Source organism: Chroicocephalus ridibundus, chromosome 7 (assembly GCF_963924245.1).
Source record: "Chroicocephalus ridibundus chromosome 7, bChrRid1.1, whole genome shotgun sequence".
Classification (NCBI taxonomy): domain Eukaryota; kingdom Metazoa; phylum Chordata; class Aves; order Charadriiformes; family Laridae; genus Chroicocephalus; species Chroicocephalus ridibundus.
Genome location: NC_086290.1, coordinates 41,712,146 through 41,730,013, shown reverse-complemented (window position 1 = coordinate 41,730,013; position 17,868 = coordinate 41,712,146). Strand labels below are relative to the sequence as shown.

General features: G+C 44.3%; 2 protein-coding genes across 10 annotated transcripts in view; both read right to left on the bottom strand.

Annotated features, from left to right (window-relative positions):
- VWC2L (von Willebrand factor C domain containing 2 like) overlaps positions 1–3,628 on the bottom strand; it is a 53,486-nt gene extending 49,858 nt beyond the window's left edge. For 3 of the 9 annotated variants that reach the window (XR_010071993.1, XR_010071992.1, XM_063341473.1), the window contains exons 1-2: positions 3,313–3,611; positions 701–1,167 (exon numbers count right to left, since the gene is read on the bottom strand). Coding sequence is in view for 7 of the 9 variants with exons in the window: in XM_063341473.1 (XP_063197543.1) it covers positions 701–1,111 (411 nt within the window). In the remaining 2 variants the exon portion in view is untranslated. Of the gene's footprint in view, positions 1–700; positions 1,260–3,312 lie in introns of those variants that run through there. The other 6 variants (XM_063341476.1, XM_063341478.1, XM_063341474.1 and 3 more) reach the window with 4 other exon arrangements.
- Positions 3,629–3,943: 315 nt separating this feature from the next.
- The window catches only part of SPAG16 (sperm associated antigen 16), a 386,482-nt gene continuing 372,557 nt past the window's right edge, over positions 3,944–17,868 (bottom strand). Inside the window, 1 exon segment of the mRNA XM_063341470.1 lies at positions 3,944–4,737. Within this exon segment, the coding sequence (XP_063197540.1) occupies positions 4,535–4,737 (203 nt within the window). The 3' untranslated portion in view covers positions 3,944–4,534.

Sequence of the window (17,868 nt, the reverse complement as noted above, 5' to 3'; positions counted from 1 at the left end):
TCATTGTGAAACGCTATTTTCCTTAGCAGAATTGAGAACATGCAATCCAAGTCATTAGAATGAGAGATGCAGGTTGTGTAAAGGGTAATGGTTTTTGAAAATCTGGTCTTTCAGATATATTCCAGCAGGATTTCTTCACAACATTCCTAACAGGAACTCAACCATTACAATTAAAATGCATACTTCTCATTACTTGAGATGGTCATCTGCCTAGGAACCAATCTTCTGCCATTCTAGACAGCCTTATCACAGTTGAAATGAAAATATTAAATATAGCTTGCGATCTACTGACTTGCATTCTCATACAGCTATGAGTAACAACTCCCAGTACCACGTCATCAATTTTTGCTATCCAAATTGGAAAAGGGGTTCTTATGAAGCACTCAGTATTGATTTACCACCGTTTTTACAGACACCATTGGCACTCCAACCTGACTCATGCTACGAGCAAAGGAGGAGGTTGTCCACAGTAGCAGATTCAGGGGGCTGGCATTTCACGCAGGAGCTTTTGACTCACCGTTGGCCCTCTGGGAGTGTACACAAGGGGGAAGGTGCCAGACCTGCATCACAACTAAAAAGGACTTCAGCTTTAGCAACAATTAATAGGAGTAAGCAAATACTGAGTGCCTTTCAGACTCCCCGGCAGAAATACAATTCCAATAGCATACTAATATTAAATACTGAAGAAAGGATTTCATACCTTAAATTCCTCCAAGATTTTGTAATTTTTCCCATGATATTCACAAAAGTTTTTCACTTCTTTGCATTCTGGACAGCACCCATTGTGTTCCACTTTTGTACACTTTGGGTGGATTTTAGGGCATTCTGGTTGATCGCAAACAGGTCCATCCTCAGTACAGACACAGGGACAGTTGGAATGTCCCGGGAAAAAACGTTCTCCCAGTTTGTACACAAACCCACTGTCATCCACACAGCCCTTCCCTCGGTAGTCATCAAAGATCAGATTGTCATTACTGGAGGTCTGGTCCCCTTCATCGGCAGGGTAGTCTTCATGATTGATGGCAGCCGGAGCGACCAACGCAGGGATTACAAACAGAAGTATCCAGGCTTCATGGATATGAAGAGCCATCCCCCTCCTTGGCTTCTCCATGGGATCTCAATGCCAGATAGAGACAGCTGCTTCCATAGGGAGACCAGTGTTGTGGTCTGAAAGCAAACATTTTCACGTGAGAAAAAATTCAAAATTCTAAGCAATATTGACTTTTAAAGGCCATAGTTTCAACCAGCACGCAAGAATAAATCAGTGCTGTCAAACTGCACAGATAACTATCACCGTTTCAGTTGAATTAAGCCTCTTCTCAACTACTGTTTAAGAGAATAAAGCATATGAAACACATAAACTAGGCATACACTAACCTCTAACCATAAGCCCACAAAATATCTCTATAGAAATGGTGGCTCACAGAATCACCCAGTTTTTGTTTCCCTCATTCGTGCAGTTGAGTTTTCTGATGCACCGGAAATTAAAACAGCAGCCTGAAACGGCATGGTGATGGGCAGCTCAGAGGGATCTGAACCCAGGTTTAAGCACGGCCTTAAGCTCCTGCTGTGGCCACTGCCCCTCTGTGCTGCGCGCGGCGCACAACCCACTTCGTTAAGCTGAGGTGGGAAACCCGACTTGAAAAATGAGATAAACATACTCTGTAGGTAGATCTGTGTCCAACGCGAAAGATGGTGCTGGGTTATGCTCGCTCTGCGAGAGGTGGAATAGCACAGAATTTTATATACAAGCATTTCTGAGGAGGAAGAGGGGACCACCTGGGCTACCCACACAGCCCAGCCTGCGGCAGGTATGTATAATCCCAAGAGAAGCAAAAACATTCTTCACCTTCTCCATTATTCAGCATTTCAGTAATTCCCAGAGAGAAACGCGGGGAGCAGGATGTTAAATGCCTGTGTAATGCGTGGAGCCGCTGAAATGCATTTGTCTGATGGAGCTGGAGCCTTTCTAAAACTTTGGGAGCGATGCAGCGTGGCCCGAGCTTTGCGGAGCTGTGCCGGAGCGGGGGAGCCGAGGACTGACCCAGAGAGGGAGCGGAGCTTCGCGCCGCCCCCGGGAGAGGCAGCTCCAGGCAAAGGCTCCGTCTGTCTGCGTGTCCTGGGTGTGCTACTGGCTGCCCCCGGTGCCACATCACTGCCACCAACGCACCGTCCTGCCGGCACACCAGCCAACGGCCAGCCCCGGCAGCAACATGGTTTCTGAGCTCTCTTAAGAGAACTGGGGGAAGTATTACGGGAAACTTTTAAATGAGATAAGATAATTAGCATTATATGGATTGAGGAGTGACGGGGGCAGGTGCTGGCACAAACCAAAAATGGACTGTTTGGATGCATGTGTCATTCCTGCTCTTCCTCCATTCCCATAGTGTGCACACAGAGATAACACACAGTACAGATAAACATGCACTAACCTACACACACGGGCAAACACATACTCCCCCGCCACCCCTCTGGGAGGTATTTGTTATGTAGCGGGATTTTTGGTGGACTGCAGATGTTCAGCAATTAATTCTCCCTTAACTGAAGAAAAAAAAAACAAACCAGCAGCAGGAGGAGAAACAGCTTTAATCCTAGACAAGCAGCTAAGGGATCCTGTTGACAAAGCAGTTTTTGCAAAGCCACAACAGAGGGAGACACCGGATGTTACACAAGCTTTATCAAATTCAAAAGATATCTTCTTAATTGAAGTACTAGCTATGTTTCCATCACAAGGACTATGCACCCTGTTACCACCATCAGCAGTGTCTATTGTAACGTGCTGTTTGGAAATCCCATGATTCATGCAGATACTGCTGCTTTACAGAGCAGAGAATCTTGCCCACTTAAATGCTACAGGTAGGTTGCAACATTGCAGATCGGTGGGCATTTAAGGGGGAAAAAAAAAAAACACGCAAGCAGAAGCAAATGAAGTCAATCACGTCTGAGGAAACGTGAAACAATCAGGAGAATTTGCTGAAGTTTGATGAGGAAGCTCTCAAAATTATTAAAAAAAAAAAAAAGTTCTCCACAGATCATAAATAAGACCACTATATTTTGCTACAGCATCTGAGATGTCCCACGGCAACTCACAAGCCCTCGGCTCAGCGGCGATGGCCGGGAATCAGAGAGACTGCAGACGTCTTGCACGGACAGATTTCAACAAGTAAACAAATGCTGCCCAGCTCAGAATTAGTTTACAGCTGAACTTTCTCGTCATTTCTCATCACCAGGGAGGCCAGGATCGTAGGTAAGTCTCTGAGTAAAACGCTTCCATCCGCCTCCCCTCACCCCAAGTGAATAATTCACACTTACCTAATCAGGCTCGATCTGAAAGCTGAAAGGGGTCACAGGCCAACATGGACTAAAAGGTTAGAAACAGATTAGCGAAAGCAGTTCCTCTTAATCACATTTTCAGCGTTGACTCACGGACAATCCCTTTTCCTCCACCTCCCATGGCAAAAGCGGGGGAAAGCGGCAGCCCAGCGACCACACCATGAGAATTAAGCTTGAAGCGGGTGGCGAGGATTCAGGGCGAGCAGCGGCGCGGTCCGGAGGCAGGGATGCCGCGGAGAAACCCCGCTGCCAGCAGCACAGTCATCGCGGCCAACTTGGGCTGGATTTCCTCAGGTTTTGGCGGTGGAAGGAGGGGGGGGGGGGGAGGGGGGGAACGAGGGAAAAAAAAAAAAAAAAACAAACCAACCACCCCATCTATATCCCCTCCCTATGCCCAGCGGATCTCCTGCGATTCCAGATTTGCCACGGCGGGGGCGGGGGGGGGAGAGGGGGCTGATTAGGCTGGAGGCAGGCGGCGGAGGGAGGGCGGAGGAGCCCCGCGGCCGGGCAGCCCCTGCGGGGACCCCCCGGCCCGGCAGCCGGGCATGCCCGCGCCGCTCCGCGCTCTCAGCCTACTGTTATTATAATAATTAATTATTTAGGAGGGGGGGAAAAAAAAAAAAAGAGGGAAGGGGGGGAAAAAAAAATACAAATAACGAATTCCGCGTCGGAGCGCCCGGCGGGCCTCAGCGCGGGCGTGCCATGGCGCGGAGCGGCGCGGGGGTTCCGCGGGGTCCGCGCTGCCGCCGGGCGCCCCCAGCGCCGCGCCCCCCCCCCCCCCTCAGCCCCGCTCACGGCCCCCGCCCCGCGGCCGCCGCCGCCGCCGGGGAGAGACCCCCCAGCGGCGCGGGACTGACAGCGGGCATCCTCCCCCCGGGCGGGCGGCGGGAAGGGGCGCCCGGCTCCCGCGTCTCGGGCTGCCTTACACGAGAAATCGATCTCCCTGCAATTCGGCTGCTCTGTCATTAGGCGTCATCGTAAAGCTGTTTCTCCAGAAAGAGATTCTGGATGTTGGGGGAAAAACACAGTGTCAACAGAAAAGAGGGAGAAACTGGGGATTTTTAGACGGATAAAATGCAGAATAATACTTCATTCGGGCGATTATTCCCACTGCAAACATTAACTATGAAAACACTTCACTAAGCCCTCGCTGCTGTGGTGTCAAACCGTATTTTTTTTCCACAATGCCTTGAGAGGAAGGTTACGGTAAGCAGCGTGCTGGTCCTGGGCTCCAGAGACAAACCCTACCTTCGGCATTCCCGGGAAGCAGCTGCTCTGCCTGGGGATGGGAGAAGACGCCGTGCCCTTTGCGGCCGTGGCCCCGCCGGCTGGAGAGCTGCCCACGCTCCAAGGTGCAGAACCGTAACGCGTCCATCGCTGCTCGCCAGAGCCACGGAACCCCCCCTGAAATTCAGAGGAAAGTTATCGAGGTTTGGTAAAGCAAAGCAAAGAGAGCTGCGCTGGAAGTTTGGAGATCGTTGCTTTGAAGGCACCCTTGTGTCCTCCTGTTTTCTGAGATAAATTATCAGAAAGTTGGACAGATCGATAATAATGAGATTGGATTTTGGAGTGATTAAGTGAATCTGGAGACCCTGGCATGCTACTCATTAGGAGCACAGCTATTTCACTTATATTTGGATACAATTATTCAGGGCCAGATTCTGACACACTGACCGAGCATCGGGGAAGTAGATGCTATTCTGGCACCTGGAGGAATCAGCATCAGACCATGCTCTTAACACTACTTTTCTTGTACAGCTTTGTAAGAAATGAAGACGCAGGTTTTTCAGGTGAATTTCAAGGAGGTCAGGCATCGAACTCAACCGAGGGCCTCGCTCCCTTATATCCTTATGGAAAAAACAACCATAATGAAATTGTTAGTACAGAATTGGGTCTGACAGTAGAAAAAATAAAAGAAAACCTAAAAAAGGTTCTGAGGAGTTCCCAGTTGCCATATATTTATTTACGAGCCAAATGGACTCAGTTTTCATCGTTCTCAAGGAGGCAGAATGCGTTTCTAAGTTTATTATCTTCTTGCTTAAATAAAAGCAGCAGTAACAGTGGGTAAGTGGTATGTTTGAAGCACCTTTTACTTATCCAGCCACCACATAAAGACTCTCTTCTTTTAGAAATTAACTTTAATAATCATGAGTTTCACGTACAGAAAAAAAAAAAAAAAGAGGATCAATACATTCATTTTGAAGCCGACGTGGTCCTCCCAACAACGGGATCATTGTACTGCCAGTCATGATCCCGGTCAAACACCTTTTTCTATTAGCAGCAAGTTCAATACACCCTCCAAATGATTACAGCTCTTTTTATGTATCAGGATTTTCCCTCTGAAAGCAAAGACATCACCAGCAGAGGAATAATTAATATCGACACTGACAAAGTCAATCTGGCACTGAGGTCATCATTTTGGGGAAGATTATGAAAAACAGGAGAGATTGTGCTATTTTTAGTCACTCAGATTATTAGCCAAGTAGTCGATGGGAACATATTGCCCAACAGAAGTTAGTATGGAGGAATCTGTCCTGATTTCAATCATGTGCAAGCCATAGGGCCTTGGGCGTATTCCCTGGATAAACCATATGATGTATGGTTTATCCAGGGAATATACTGTCCCTCCATTCAAAATACTTCATAGCAATGATGTTCTCTACTCTGCTCATCGAGACCCGATGGCTTCATTTGACATCCTGGGAAGTAAACAACTGCCACTTTCTCCATTTACCAAAGGAAACACACAGTCTAAAACATCTTACAAACGCATCGAGAACATTTAATCACCAGTTACGCTTCGTGTGGCCATGGGTATTTGTGCGAGAAAGGGAACTAGAAAGTAGAGCTAACCATGATAAATATGCCCTATTTGCAAACTTCTATAACTACCCAGCTTCTTCATCTAGAACAAAGCCTGACACAGCAAAGATCTGTAGGATGGATTAGAGTGTCCAAAGCAGCAGATGTGAATATTTATTATAAACTCTCTTCCAGCGAGTCTTTGCTGACAGAAGCATTGCATATGGATTTCACTTGCAGCCAGACTCTCCAGGCAATCGCTGGGATGACTTCTCTGGGAGCCAAACAAATGCCATTTTGCCTGGAGCCCTGACACCGCGACAGCTGGCCAGGGGGTTAATGTCACTTTCAGCTTCTCAAAACCAGTAACGAACCCGCTCATTACAAAAGAGAGAGGGGTGGGAAGGAGAAAAGATTTGGATAACTGCAGTTCACTTGCAGAAAGCAAGGGCAGGACAGACTGATAACTGAGACAACAGCTTCGATGTCTAATGCCCCCCCTCCATCCCGCTTTGGCAGCAGGGCAGGAGCAGACCCCAGCGCCGTGTTGTTCTGAACTCTTTGCTGGGTATGTCATACCCCTGAATCGAAACATGAGCGGTCCACGCCAGTATTCCGACAGTATCGGGAAATGACAAAACCAATAGGAAAATGGAGAGGGACAATAAACCCCAGCTAACTAGGAGGTGCCGTAGTAAACCGCACCTGACATCATTGCTAGCACTCGCTGGGGAAAGGGTTTAGGTGTCCGAGGCAGCCCTGACAAGGAATGATTAATGTCACAGGAGTTCTTATTAGCTGAGTTATGATGTGTTACTATGGCTGACTATGAGTAGAGCCACTTCCTTGCTCGGCAGCAGCAGGATGCGCAGGCAAACGTGTGTGAGAGGGAACAAAAGGGGAGGGGAAGGCACAAAATGAGAACATCTCATTTCCGTCACCCTTTATGTCAACACTGATCTACGCACTCATAACAGTTTGCTCATTACAATGTAAATTTACTCCCTCCTTCCTTCCAAAAGGAGATGCTTCATTTTGGAAAGAGGGAACAAATTGTGTTTTATTGCTCTTTCAAAATGTTCTCCAATTAGGAAAGCAAACAAAAACTATTACATAATTGTCATGCAAAGCTCTGTTTTCATGAAGGATACTTACTTGTGCACTAACAAAGGCACTTTGATAAAACACTCAGAGGAAGATAAAAGCCGGGAGATGATTTTTTTTTTTTCATACCTTTGACTAAATTGTCAGGTGGGGCTGGTCTACGCAAACTCACTGAACTCAGCAGTTGTGCTGATTTGCATTGAAATTAACAGTTCCTGCTTAGAACATCCTTCTTCCTCAAACTGGCAGAAAGGAGTCATGACAAAGCACATCGCCACGACAAAGAGACCCTAAAGTAGCAGCCTTTGTACTAATTACAGCTGATTTGCTGTTGCCCATTGCTAGAACATAGGTAATAATTTTTCTGATGTACCCCTCTTATGTCCTTAGAATAACATAAGCTCTGACCATCTGGTCCCTTCCTTCAAAAAGGATGCAGCGAGTGAGAAAAGGTAGAAAGAGAAAGGCAGCAAAGGCAATGAAAGGTATAAACAACTTCTGTGCAAGGAATCGTTACGAGGGATGACAACTTACCCCAGAAAAAGCTATTTATGCACTAAAATGTACTGGGCTGGTCATAAATGCACTTGGCTGGCCATGCTTTCTCCATACGCAAACCTCAGGCTTCTGTCAGCCCATTGATATCGCTGCTGTTTCCCTCCCCGGGGACCCACAGAGAAATCCAGAGCAGAGTCAGACCCCAAACTACGACCCAGGTGGTTTGGGCGAAACAGGGAGTTTCCATCAAAATGCTCAGTCGGAATCCCCGCTGACCTGGGGGCTGCGAGGCAGCGGGAGAAGCTGTCAGAAGCAGCACGGCTCGGGACACGGTGTTTCTGAACAGTCACCTTTCCTCTTGGGCGAATCTGAATTTCCTCGGAGCGACCGCTGCACTCCAGCTCCCGTTTTCCCCCAGCGTTTGAGTAAGCTGCCGCTGAGGGTTTCCAGTCCCTCCAGCGTCCTACAGAGAACAATCTCTGTTCCTGACCTCACGCGCGCTGCCTCGCCAGGCTGCCCGTTCCAGACTGGCAATGCGCTTGGCTTTAGGCATTGATTAATCACAAATGCAGCGCTGTTGTTTGGGCTGGAAATACATTTGTACTTAATAAAACAATAAAAATCACTCGTGCCCTTCTAGAAAAACCACTCCTGATACCAAAACCTTATCCCTACATTGTTTTGAGACCAGAACTAAAATCAATTAGTACCTCAAAAGATGCCATTAATTTTAAGGCATGTACCCCACTTTGGAGAATGGGGTAATTAAAATTAATTATCTTGCATGGAAATCTGGCCCTGTAAATTGTCCTCATGTACGTAAAGTCGCGGACCTAAGAAAGGCCATAACCATAAAGTGTCAAAATCAAGAATCTGGCAAAAAAAAAAAGTTGTCATTTTCCTGGAGTCTCCACACTGACCTAAACACGTGAGCTTAAAATCAAAGTTGGCGCATTCGGTGAAGCTCAGTTTTGCTACATATAATTAAGCAACATGTTTTTTCTCATCCGCAAGGAACTTTGCATACCTCATACTAACAAAACCAAAGCCACTGGTGTGAATACAATATGAAATCCATCTCCTATTTCAACTGGTGGATAAATTTAAAATAGTGCTGGTGTGCTGAAGCAATCTCATTTGTTACCGCATTTCTTCAGAAGACAAAAGTAGGCAATATTAATTTGCTGGGTTGATGGAACTCAATTACTTGGGGTAGAGGGAACAAAAACTGTACTTTTCAAAAGAGAGTTTGACAATTTATATCGCCTAAGAGCCTAACAGAAATCACAGCCGTGATTATGGTCGTCTTTGTAAAATGAATTTTGAATGAAACCTTGCCAGGACCACCTTAAGTACTGCTATATTGGTTTATGCATTCAAACAGCTGGAAACAGTGATATCTTGGGACTGGAAAAGCCTAAAAAGCAGATCAGTTTACTGGTATTAGGCTCTGGCAATCAATAAATGATGTTGGCCAAAGCCTTAAGATTTCATCTTAAACCAAGCTGCAACTGTGAAGGCTGTCGAGCAGCTGATTTCTCAAACAGCTGGAGAGAGCCCTCTGCGGAGCCAAGGCTCCCACAGACCTTACCTGCCCGCTGCGTCCCGGCACGTCCCGCTCTCGGTGCAGACACACACTGCTGCGTCCCAACAAACCCCCACCGACAATCCCAGCCGCTTACAGACACAGCGAAGCATTACACTTTTCTGCAGGCAAATTCATTTACAAATTACGCAACATTCAATTATCGAATACTCTGAAAATTCCCGTTCTAGCAGACAAGCACTTGATGTTTCTGGAGTAGTCTAGCTGCTTAAATGTTAATAAAATAGTATGGCAACAAAAGTCACAAACCCCACAGCTTACTGTAGCACATTAGGCTGGGACGTTCATACTGATAACTAGCAGCTTGCTATCTCAGAATAATTTTTTTGTGTAGACCCAGCAGCCAACGTTCACTCTTCTGCTCAGAGGCAGAGTAGGACAAGGACAATGAAAGATGGAAACCCCTCCTCTCTGTTCCAGCAGCTCTTACTCCCCGAGCAAACAGACGAGTCCAGGTGCTGCATTTGGACAATCGCTTCTAATAAAAGTACGGCAGTTATTTTAGACTTTCTTGTAAATAATTCAGATGTGGTAACTTTCCCAATTTAAAAATACTTGCACTGCCTAACTGTAAGCAAAGCATTCATCTTCAAAGGCACAAACCCATTTATTTCTTGTTCCATTAAAATTATAACCTTGCATGGATTTAAGAAATTCTGTTTATCATAACTGCATAGAGAAGCCTGAGACCATTACCGATGGCAGAGATGAAATAACATATCAAAGAAAGAAAGAAAGAAACGCTTTGATCAATAGGGAAATGATTTTTATACACATCAGAACCAATTTAAAGAATTCTCTAGGATCAATTTAGATAGACAGAAATGCTTCTCAGCATTTATTACCTGTGGAGGGAATATTGATCCCATCCATTGATTTCTCCAGTGCACACAGAGCAGCATCTGGTTTTGTTGTGTGTTTTTTTTAAAGAAAGATGTCCCAAAGTGGAAAGTATCAAGAAACTACTTATATTTTAAGGACTTACATTAATGGTTCAACCAATGATACTCAGAACTCTTAAACTCTATTCAAGAATAGGCAAAATGTAATTTAGCTTCATTGTGGCACCTGATTGTTAGTCAATAGAATATATTTTAAGAGGTTTTTTTCAAACTTTACTTACCAAAGGCGACTAATTCTCTACATAGCACATTGTACCAAACGTATTTTCTTTCCTATTACCTTTTTCAAAGGAATCTCTCTTCATGATAATATTCTAAATCACACAGCCCTAATGGATTACATTCCTGCTGAATTAAGATCTTTTGTCGTTATTGGAGCCACAACCATTTGCATCATCAATGACGATCACTCAACCGAGAGAGTCTCCTCGGCACGGGGCACCTCTCAGGTTAGGTGTAAAAGGCAAAAATACCCAGGCCCTGCCGTGAATAATCTGCAGTCTAAGTATAATTAAAGAAAACAACCAACCACAAGAAAGAATGCAGCAAACACATCAGGGAGGACAAGGCTACAGATAATTATGAACTTAATTATCCCTGATCATGCTGCCTTCCCATAGTTAAATGTTTTATGGGCATCCTGGCAGCAGGAGCTGACTTGGTCTCGCCTGGGCACTGCACCATGTAGAGGTACCAGATACCGCCACCCGTACAAAGCTATTTCAGGTATATAGAGCACATCTGGAGCAGGACAGCTGGTTTTGTGTCCCCCCTGCCCCCCTGTCCCCCGCCTGCAAACACCACTTGCTTCTCAGCCTGAACCCAGTAGGGCGTGACAGTGGCTACGTGACCTCCAGCTTCTGAGCTGGCATCACCTGCTGACCTGTGCTGCAGAGAAACGCGACCCGGATGGGCTGGGATCCCTACCTGTGGAATGGGAGGAAAGCACGGAGTTGCTTTACCCACACTTTTTACGTGGTATGAAATAAGACAAAACTGTAATTTTGAGGAACACTTTCTGAGGGGGATAGAAAGGCAGATGGAAAGGGTGCCAAACACTACAATCTAAGGTTCTTCATGCAAACGTTAGTCTGCTCGTCTAAATAAGAGTAAATAAAATGCTTAACAGATGCTGCAAACTATGATTGCAGTGGCTGTAGATAAAATTCTTCATTACTGTCACACCAAGCAGAATGTTATTTACCAAGCAACTGATTTCACCATATGATAGATGTTGTACTTTTTTTTTTGTTCTGTCAACAGCTTTCAACAAATACAGCAATTATTTCTAATCTTCCAAATGTACACTATGTTTTGCTTAGGAGTGCACTTTTTTGATGTTGTTCTAAGTTCTCCATTCTCACATGTGAATAAAATGTCCTAAATATACTTGTCTTGGAAATAATGGCAACCCCCTCCTCCCTTTGCCTTCCCACTGTGTTTGTTTAGATCTTTCATAGGAGAGGGCACAGAAGAATAATCTTGAGCAGGTTGTAATTCACTTGCAACGATTTACTAAATATTCTCAGTAACGGACACCAAAAGGCAAGCTGGGAAGGAGAGGTCCAACAATCTGCTGATATAGGTTTTTAATATATTGGTACCAAAATAAAATCCTTTTGTCATTCTCTAATGTAATGAATTTTTTTTTTTCTGAGAAGTATTTAAATAGACGGAGATTTGGCAAAGTATATTAGGGAAAATTAACTCATCTCAGTATGCACTTAAACTCGTGACTCACCTTATGCATGTGAAGTCATTCAATTCAGTGTAATCATGTGCTTAAATGATGGCAGGATCAGGGCATCACAAAGAGATTCATTATTGCAATAATGAGTTACAGCACAAGGTCTTATAATGAACAAATTCACTTTTATTTGGCTTTTAGCAGTAGACTAACAGTTAGACCTTTTAAAGAGAAAGGCGGCTTTATAGCTGAGTAGGGGCATATAATGCATGTTTCCTAGACTTAAGTATTAGAAGAAGGTAATAACAGAAACGTAAGTGCAGAGAAGTTTCTTAGACAAATTGTTCGATAGACATTTACAAAGATGGAAGGTGATTCTCCCAGAACACAGAAAGACTCAAATTACCCAGGCAGAGTGTTAATAGAAATGCAGTTATTATCTTTAAAAATCTGCATATGGAGATGTGTCCTGGATGAAAAGTGAGCGTGCGACAGGATATGGCCTTACACGTTTCCCTCAAAAGAGTAAAGGTATGGAGTCGTGTTTGGCCAATGCAAAAAGAGGATTTCTCTTAACTTCTTACTGTGTGGAAAATGGGACCTAGGTGAAAGGGCGTTATTTCCAGAGCTTAAACAGATCCCAGAACTCAACAAATCCTTTTTCAATCAAAACATCACCAGAAGGTTACTCAGAGCAAAGAAAGCATTTATCTGAAGAAAATCCTTTATATAAAAGAACTTAAAGCCTTTTTATAAGGATTTCTAGACCCAGACCATTAGTGTAAAGCTACCTTTCAGCTGGACTTGAGCTTGTGTATATTAGATTTTAGTTGGCCTTTTGGTAGTATTTGGGATTTTCGAAAGACTTTCAAAACAAACCAGAAAGTATTTAAAGGAGAAACTTTTGGAGCAGAGTCTTCAAGATGTCAGAACATTTCTGGATGTGTTAATGAGGCACACTTGAATATATGCACAATATATTAAAAATAATATATTGAGACTAAAGGGACAGCAATCTCCATCTTCTGTCCAGGACTGAAGGGTTTTTTCATGAAAATTTCTACCAAAGAAGAATATTTTTGTGCAGATAATAGGAACACATTTGTCTAGCTTTTGGTGTTATCTAGAATATCTGTATGTGGTCTATACTTCCAAGTGAATCTACTTGAGGGGAAAAAAAAGAGAGGAACAAGGCAGATGGCATTTGGGCAAAACCCTTTGGACTGTTACTGAGTGTGGGACCTTGATCCCACTGAGCTCTTCCGAAATCTCAAATCCCAAAAGACAGTGTTTGGGTTTTATATTGCCACTAAAGGGGAACGTGTTCAGCAACGCTGCATCAATGGGGAGCTGCCTGGAGCCTCGCAAGAACCTCCTCAACACTTGGTGGCTGAGAAACTTCAGAGAAGGTGACATGGGTCATGTTGTTGCTTGTGCTTGTGCTGCCCAGGGCAACAACGTGACAAAAATGTCAAATTTTAAAATGCTGTTTGAGGGGAAAGCAATGGAAGAAAAGAGGAAAGATCAGTATCATGTGATGAGCTTCAGAAAGGAATAAATCACCATAAAATTATCAGCAGAAGTTGCCAAGCTGAAGCTCTGCTTACAAAGAAACTTTCTGAAGGGCTTTTTATGTGGTGGCAAATGCTCCAGAGCATAGTTAAGGTTCACACTAAAATCTTATTCTGAAGAACAAGCTTTTCTCTTCTGTTAAACTTATATATTGGAAGCACTATATCCAGTACTGTACTGCATGTAATATTATCTCCATAATACATTAGCCGATGTCTTGGTGTTTCAAGTCTGAGATGAAAAAAAGTCACACTTACGTTAAATAAAAATTTTCATTAAGGAAAATAAAACTTACTGATGGGTTAACTTAGAAAAATTAAGTCACAGCAAAACTTCCATCACCACAAGTTGAAATTTGTTTTAGTTTCTGCTACAAGTGAGGTCCCTGAATATAGATTTGGGTGCATTCCCAAATGCTTTCCTCTGAACTTCCTACTTGACTGCAGCTGTATCTATTTTAGGTACCAGTATGTCTCATTTTTAAGAATTCAGTGAAGTTGAGCAATGTATAAAGACAAGAAAAATTCCAGGTATGCGGGAACATAGCTCTGACTAATGGAAACACCGTTTTAAAAGCATTCAGAGAATAGAAGATAACCTTTTTATTAATATTCTATTCTTTCTCTTTTCCCCACTCTCTATTTTCAGATGCCTGCAGTCATTCAGTTAAAGCCTCTTTGATCCTCCTTCCTTTCTCAAACGATAAGATGGATATGCTTGTGTTAGAGAAGATGAGACCAGGATGTGAACAATGATTTATTTTTCCCTTGGACAGCATATGCATCATCCTTTCCATTAACTCCAAAGGAATGACCAGATGCGTAATCGTTTTTTGACACAGAGTGGGATTCATCTCACCGAACCTTGCCATCCCCAGGCGAGCGGTTAGTTCATCTGGGCTCCTTCTGCAGCTGCCGGTCAGAAAAACTTCCTTTTCGAAGGAGCTCATCCTGCCTCTTTCAGAAGGCTATCGCAGGTGATGGTCTCTGCGCACTGACTGCAGAGGGACTCCACGTCGCTCATTTTCAGAGAGCTGGGGCAGGGTGCGATTAAATCCCGCTCAAAACTTACAAACAGGCACCACAAAGAAATTTTCAAAAGGAATTCCCTAATTTGCACTGCTGGCAGACTTGTGTATACCACAGCTTCTGAAAATGCAACAAGGCACCTGCACACATCTCCTTATGGCAATGGCACTTAAATACCATTGAAAGTCAGACTTACACAGGCAACGACCTCTATTACAGAATCGCAGAACAGTTCGGGTTGGAAGGGACCTTCAAGATCATCCAGTGCCACCCCCTTGCCCTGGGCAGGGACACCTCTCACCAGCCCAGGTTGCTCCAAGCCCCGTCCAACCTGGCCTTGGGATGGGGCAGCCACAGCTTCTCTGGGCAACCTGGGCCAGGGCCTCACCACCCAAGTCTTAATCATTTGGTGCAACTCTCCTGCTGCGGCAACAAACCATAATTTAATTAGCCTTTGGTAACAAAGCAGATCGAGTGCACTGTCAACATCTTGTAACCCTAATCACTCTGAGATAATGGACTTGTCTCTGCTATATTTCTAAGCTTATTGAAACGGACTGTAATTAGCACTTCCTTCCTTATACAAACCTCTTGACCCCAAGAGCTGGCTCTTCCACCACAGCTAATAACCACTGCGGGTGATCAAAGCCCGAGATGAAGGTGGACTCAGACACAAGGGTTTGCCCATGGTGCTGCAGACCTGGAAGCCAACCTTCAGTTTACTTCTACTAGAGTTCAAGCAGGAGCCATGAAAACTACTGCTTCAGAGAAAAAGCACTTTTGAGGAAAAATAATGTTTATCTTGCTTTACCTCACAACGTTCTGCCTGAACGTTTTATATCTGAACATGCTCCTTAATGAGAAGTCTGGTGTCCTTATGAGCCCAGAGCAGAGCAGAAGCTCTGGGTAAACACTGTTGATTCCTAATGCTCCTTGCACTCATCAGTCTTTTCTAAGCAAATAAGATCAGGAGACACTTCTGTTTTGTCCTTAAAGCTAGTTTGTTGTTATCATTATTATTTCAAGCTTAGAGCATGATCTAATGTATGGGGATTCTCTTTTTTTGTCAAGCAAAATCCTTCCCTACACAGTGCTCCCTGGAGAGGAAGGCTGACGCGGAGCTGGTTAAAGCACTGATGAAGGCGGCTGGGAAAGCCCAGCCTGGTTTGCGCTGTGCATGCCTCCAGCTTAGCCTGAGGTTACCCTCCTGACTTCCCTGTGCCCAGTCTGGGCATTTTCTGTGATGACTGGAGAGAGATAAGTGGAATAAAACGTGCTCTGCAGGCCCCCACTCTCCATTCACTCCAAAGGTAGCCCCATGAGTAGCTTGAACAAATTACCTCATTTTTTAGGTAGCCAGATAGACGGGTTCAATGCCATCCTTAATACTCTCAAACTTCAGCTCTCCCAACTCTTAAGTTGGTTTCTTTTGTCTGTTTATAAACTTATCAGAATAAAAAAATGGTGATTTTTAATACTAATCAATGCATCCTTCAGACATTACCTACACTATCATGATCATTTAAGTGAAACAGGGTATTACAGAATGACTTGTATCTTTCTTCCACGTTACAACTAAATAGTATTTTACCATCGTAGTTAAAACAGACACACAGGAAGACTCTGAAAACAAAACAAAACAAACAAAAAAACCCCAGAAGTAGAAAAACGGGCTTAATAAAATCTTCTCCAAGTAAAAGCTCAAACAAAGAGTCTACTTTTAACATAAGCATGTTATTGTCAACAGCGGCATCTCTGTTAGGCTTGTTCCCTTACCTAAACATTCCTATTACTGTCATTTCTCAGGGTTGTCATATTCACTGCCTTGACAGCACCAACACTATGCTGTAAAACCTGTCAAAGAGGCCAGTTGATTTCCTACATCTTCTGACACTTGCAGGTCTTTAATATCAGGCTGTCAGAACACCTAAGAGAGAGGCGGGTGCTTCCCTGTTCAGTGCTGTTACTGTGACTACCATCACACACACTTTAATCATTAGCCTTATACTACGATGAAATCCTGACTTTTATGCCCTTGGAGTCTCATGCTAGAAAGTGCTGCTGGCATAAATCTATCATAGAGGTTAGCTGGCTCGCTTACCCATGGAGTTATATTTGTAAAATGAAGCCTTATATAGTTTTTTTCTTAAACTTTCTTCTATGACTGTTTTTTTTTTTTTGAGAAGGGAGCTGTAGTAGGTGTAACAGTTATTCAGTGACAGGCGTAGGTGAAACCCGACTGCTTAAAATAAACCTTCTGCACTCAGGCCGTTTTTTCTGTAGGTATGCTAATGTAGCAGATGAGCTCGCTGGGCAGTAAGTTTTCCATAATGCAAAACTCCTTTGATTCGATATTGAAATGAAACCAAGAGAAGAATAACAAGAGTAAATCAGACCGGAACAGTTAATGGCCTTTAACTGTTCATGGCACTTACTTCACAAGCAGGAGGATATCTGTATTCCTGCTCCTGCTCCTGCTCCTGCTCCCCTGTTGTCCCCCAGTGCAGCTGAGCTAGTAATTATCCTGGGATAGGCCTTTTTGAATCTCTGCTGTTTTAGCGTTCCACTTTGTATACAAAAATAAAAAATCAAAAGCTGGTAAAAAGGATTTTATAGCGCCCCGATCAGGGCGTCGCCCGGTGGTGTAGCAGTCTCTGCTATTGCTAGCGGTCAAATTACTCACGCAGAGTACGAGTAATGAGTAAGCATGGCTCCACAGCAGGCACACGACCCACGGATTTAGGAGACCCCAATTGCAAGAACTAAGAGCGCAATAAGCAAAGCACATACCTTCAGGTGGTATGAGTCAGGGAAGCGGCCAGAAACCATAGGTGGATGTTTATGTAGCTTTAAGCACCTGTGTTGGTGCTCCAAGGGTTTCTATTCACAGAGAAGAAGGAAAAAACCAAAAAGGTCTTTAGTGCTTTAATTACCAAAGAACATTTGCAGCAGCAACCTAATAACTTTTATATGCACGAATCCATGAACAGCCCGCAAGAGCACAAGTGGAGAATCAACAGACTTGTGGCTGAGGCAGAGGCAGGACAAGCGTGGAGATCAGTTCCAATGACCGCCTTGCTCCCTGACAATGCGTGTCACTTAATTTCCCCGTGCCTCAGCACTACTTTGTTCAGCTTATCTCCTTAGACCGACTGGGGCAGGAGCTCTTAGAGCTTGCCCAGTGGAGCCTCCTGGCATTATTTAAAAAGTCATAAATAATGACAAAAGCGTTCACCACTGTAAGTGAAGAGCAGATCTCCTGGCTACGTGGTACACACAAGGCATGGTCTGAACCATGGGAGATAACACACGGTGTCACTTCCTTGGGCCGCTCCG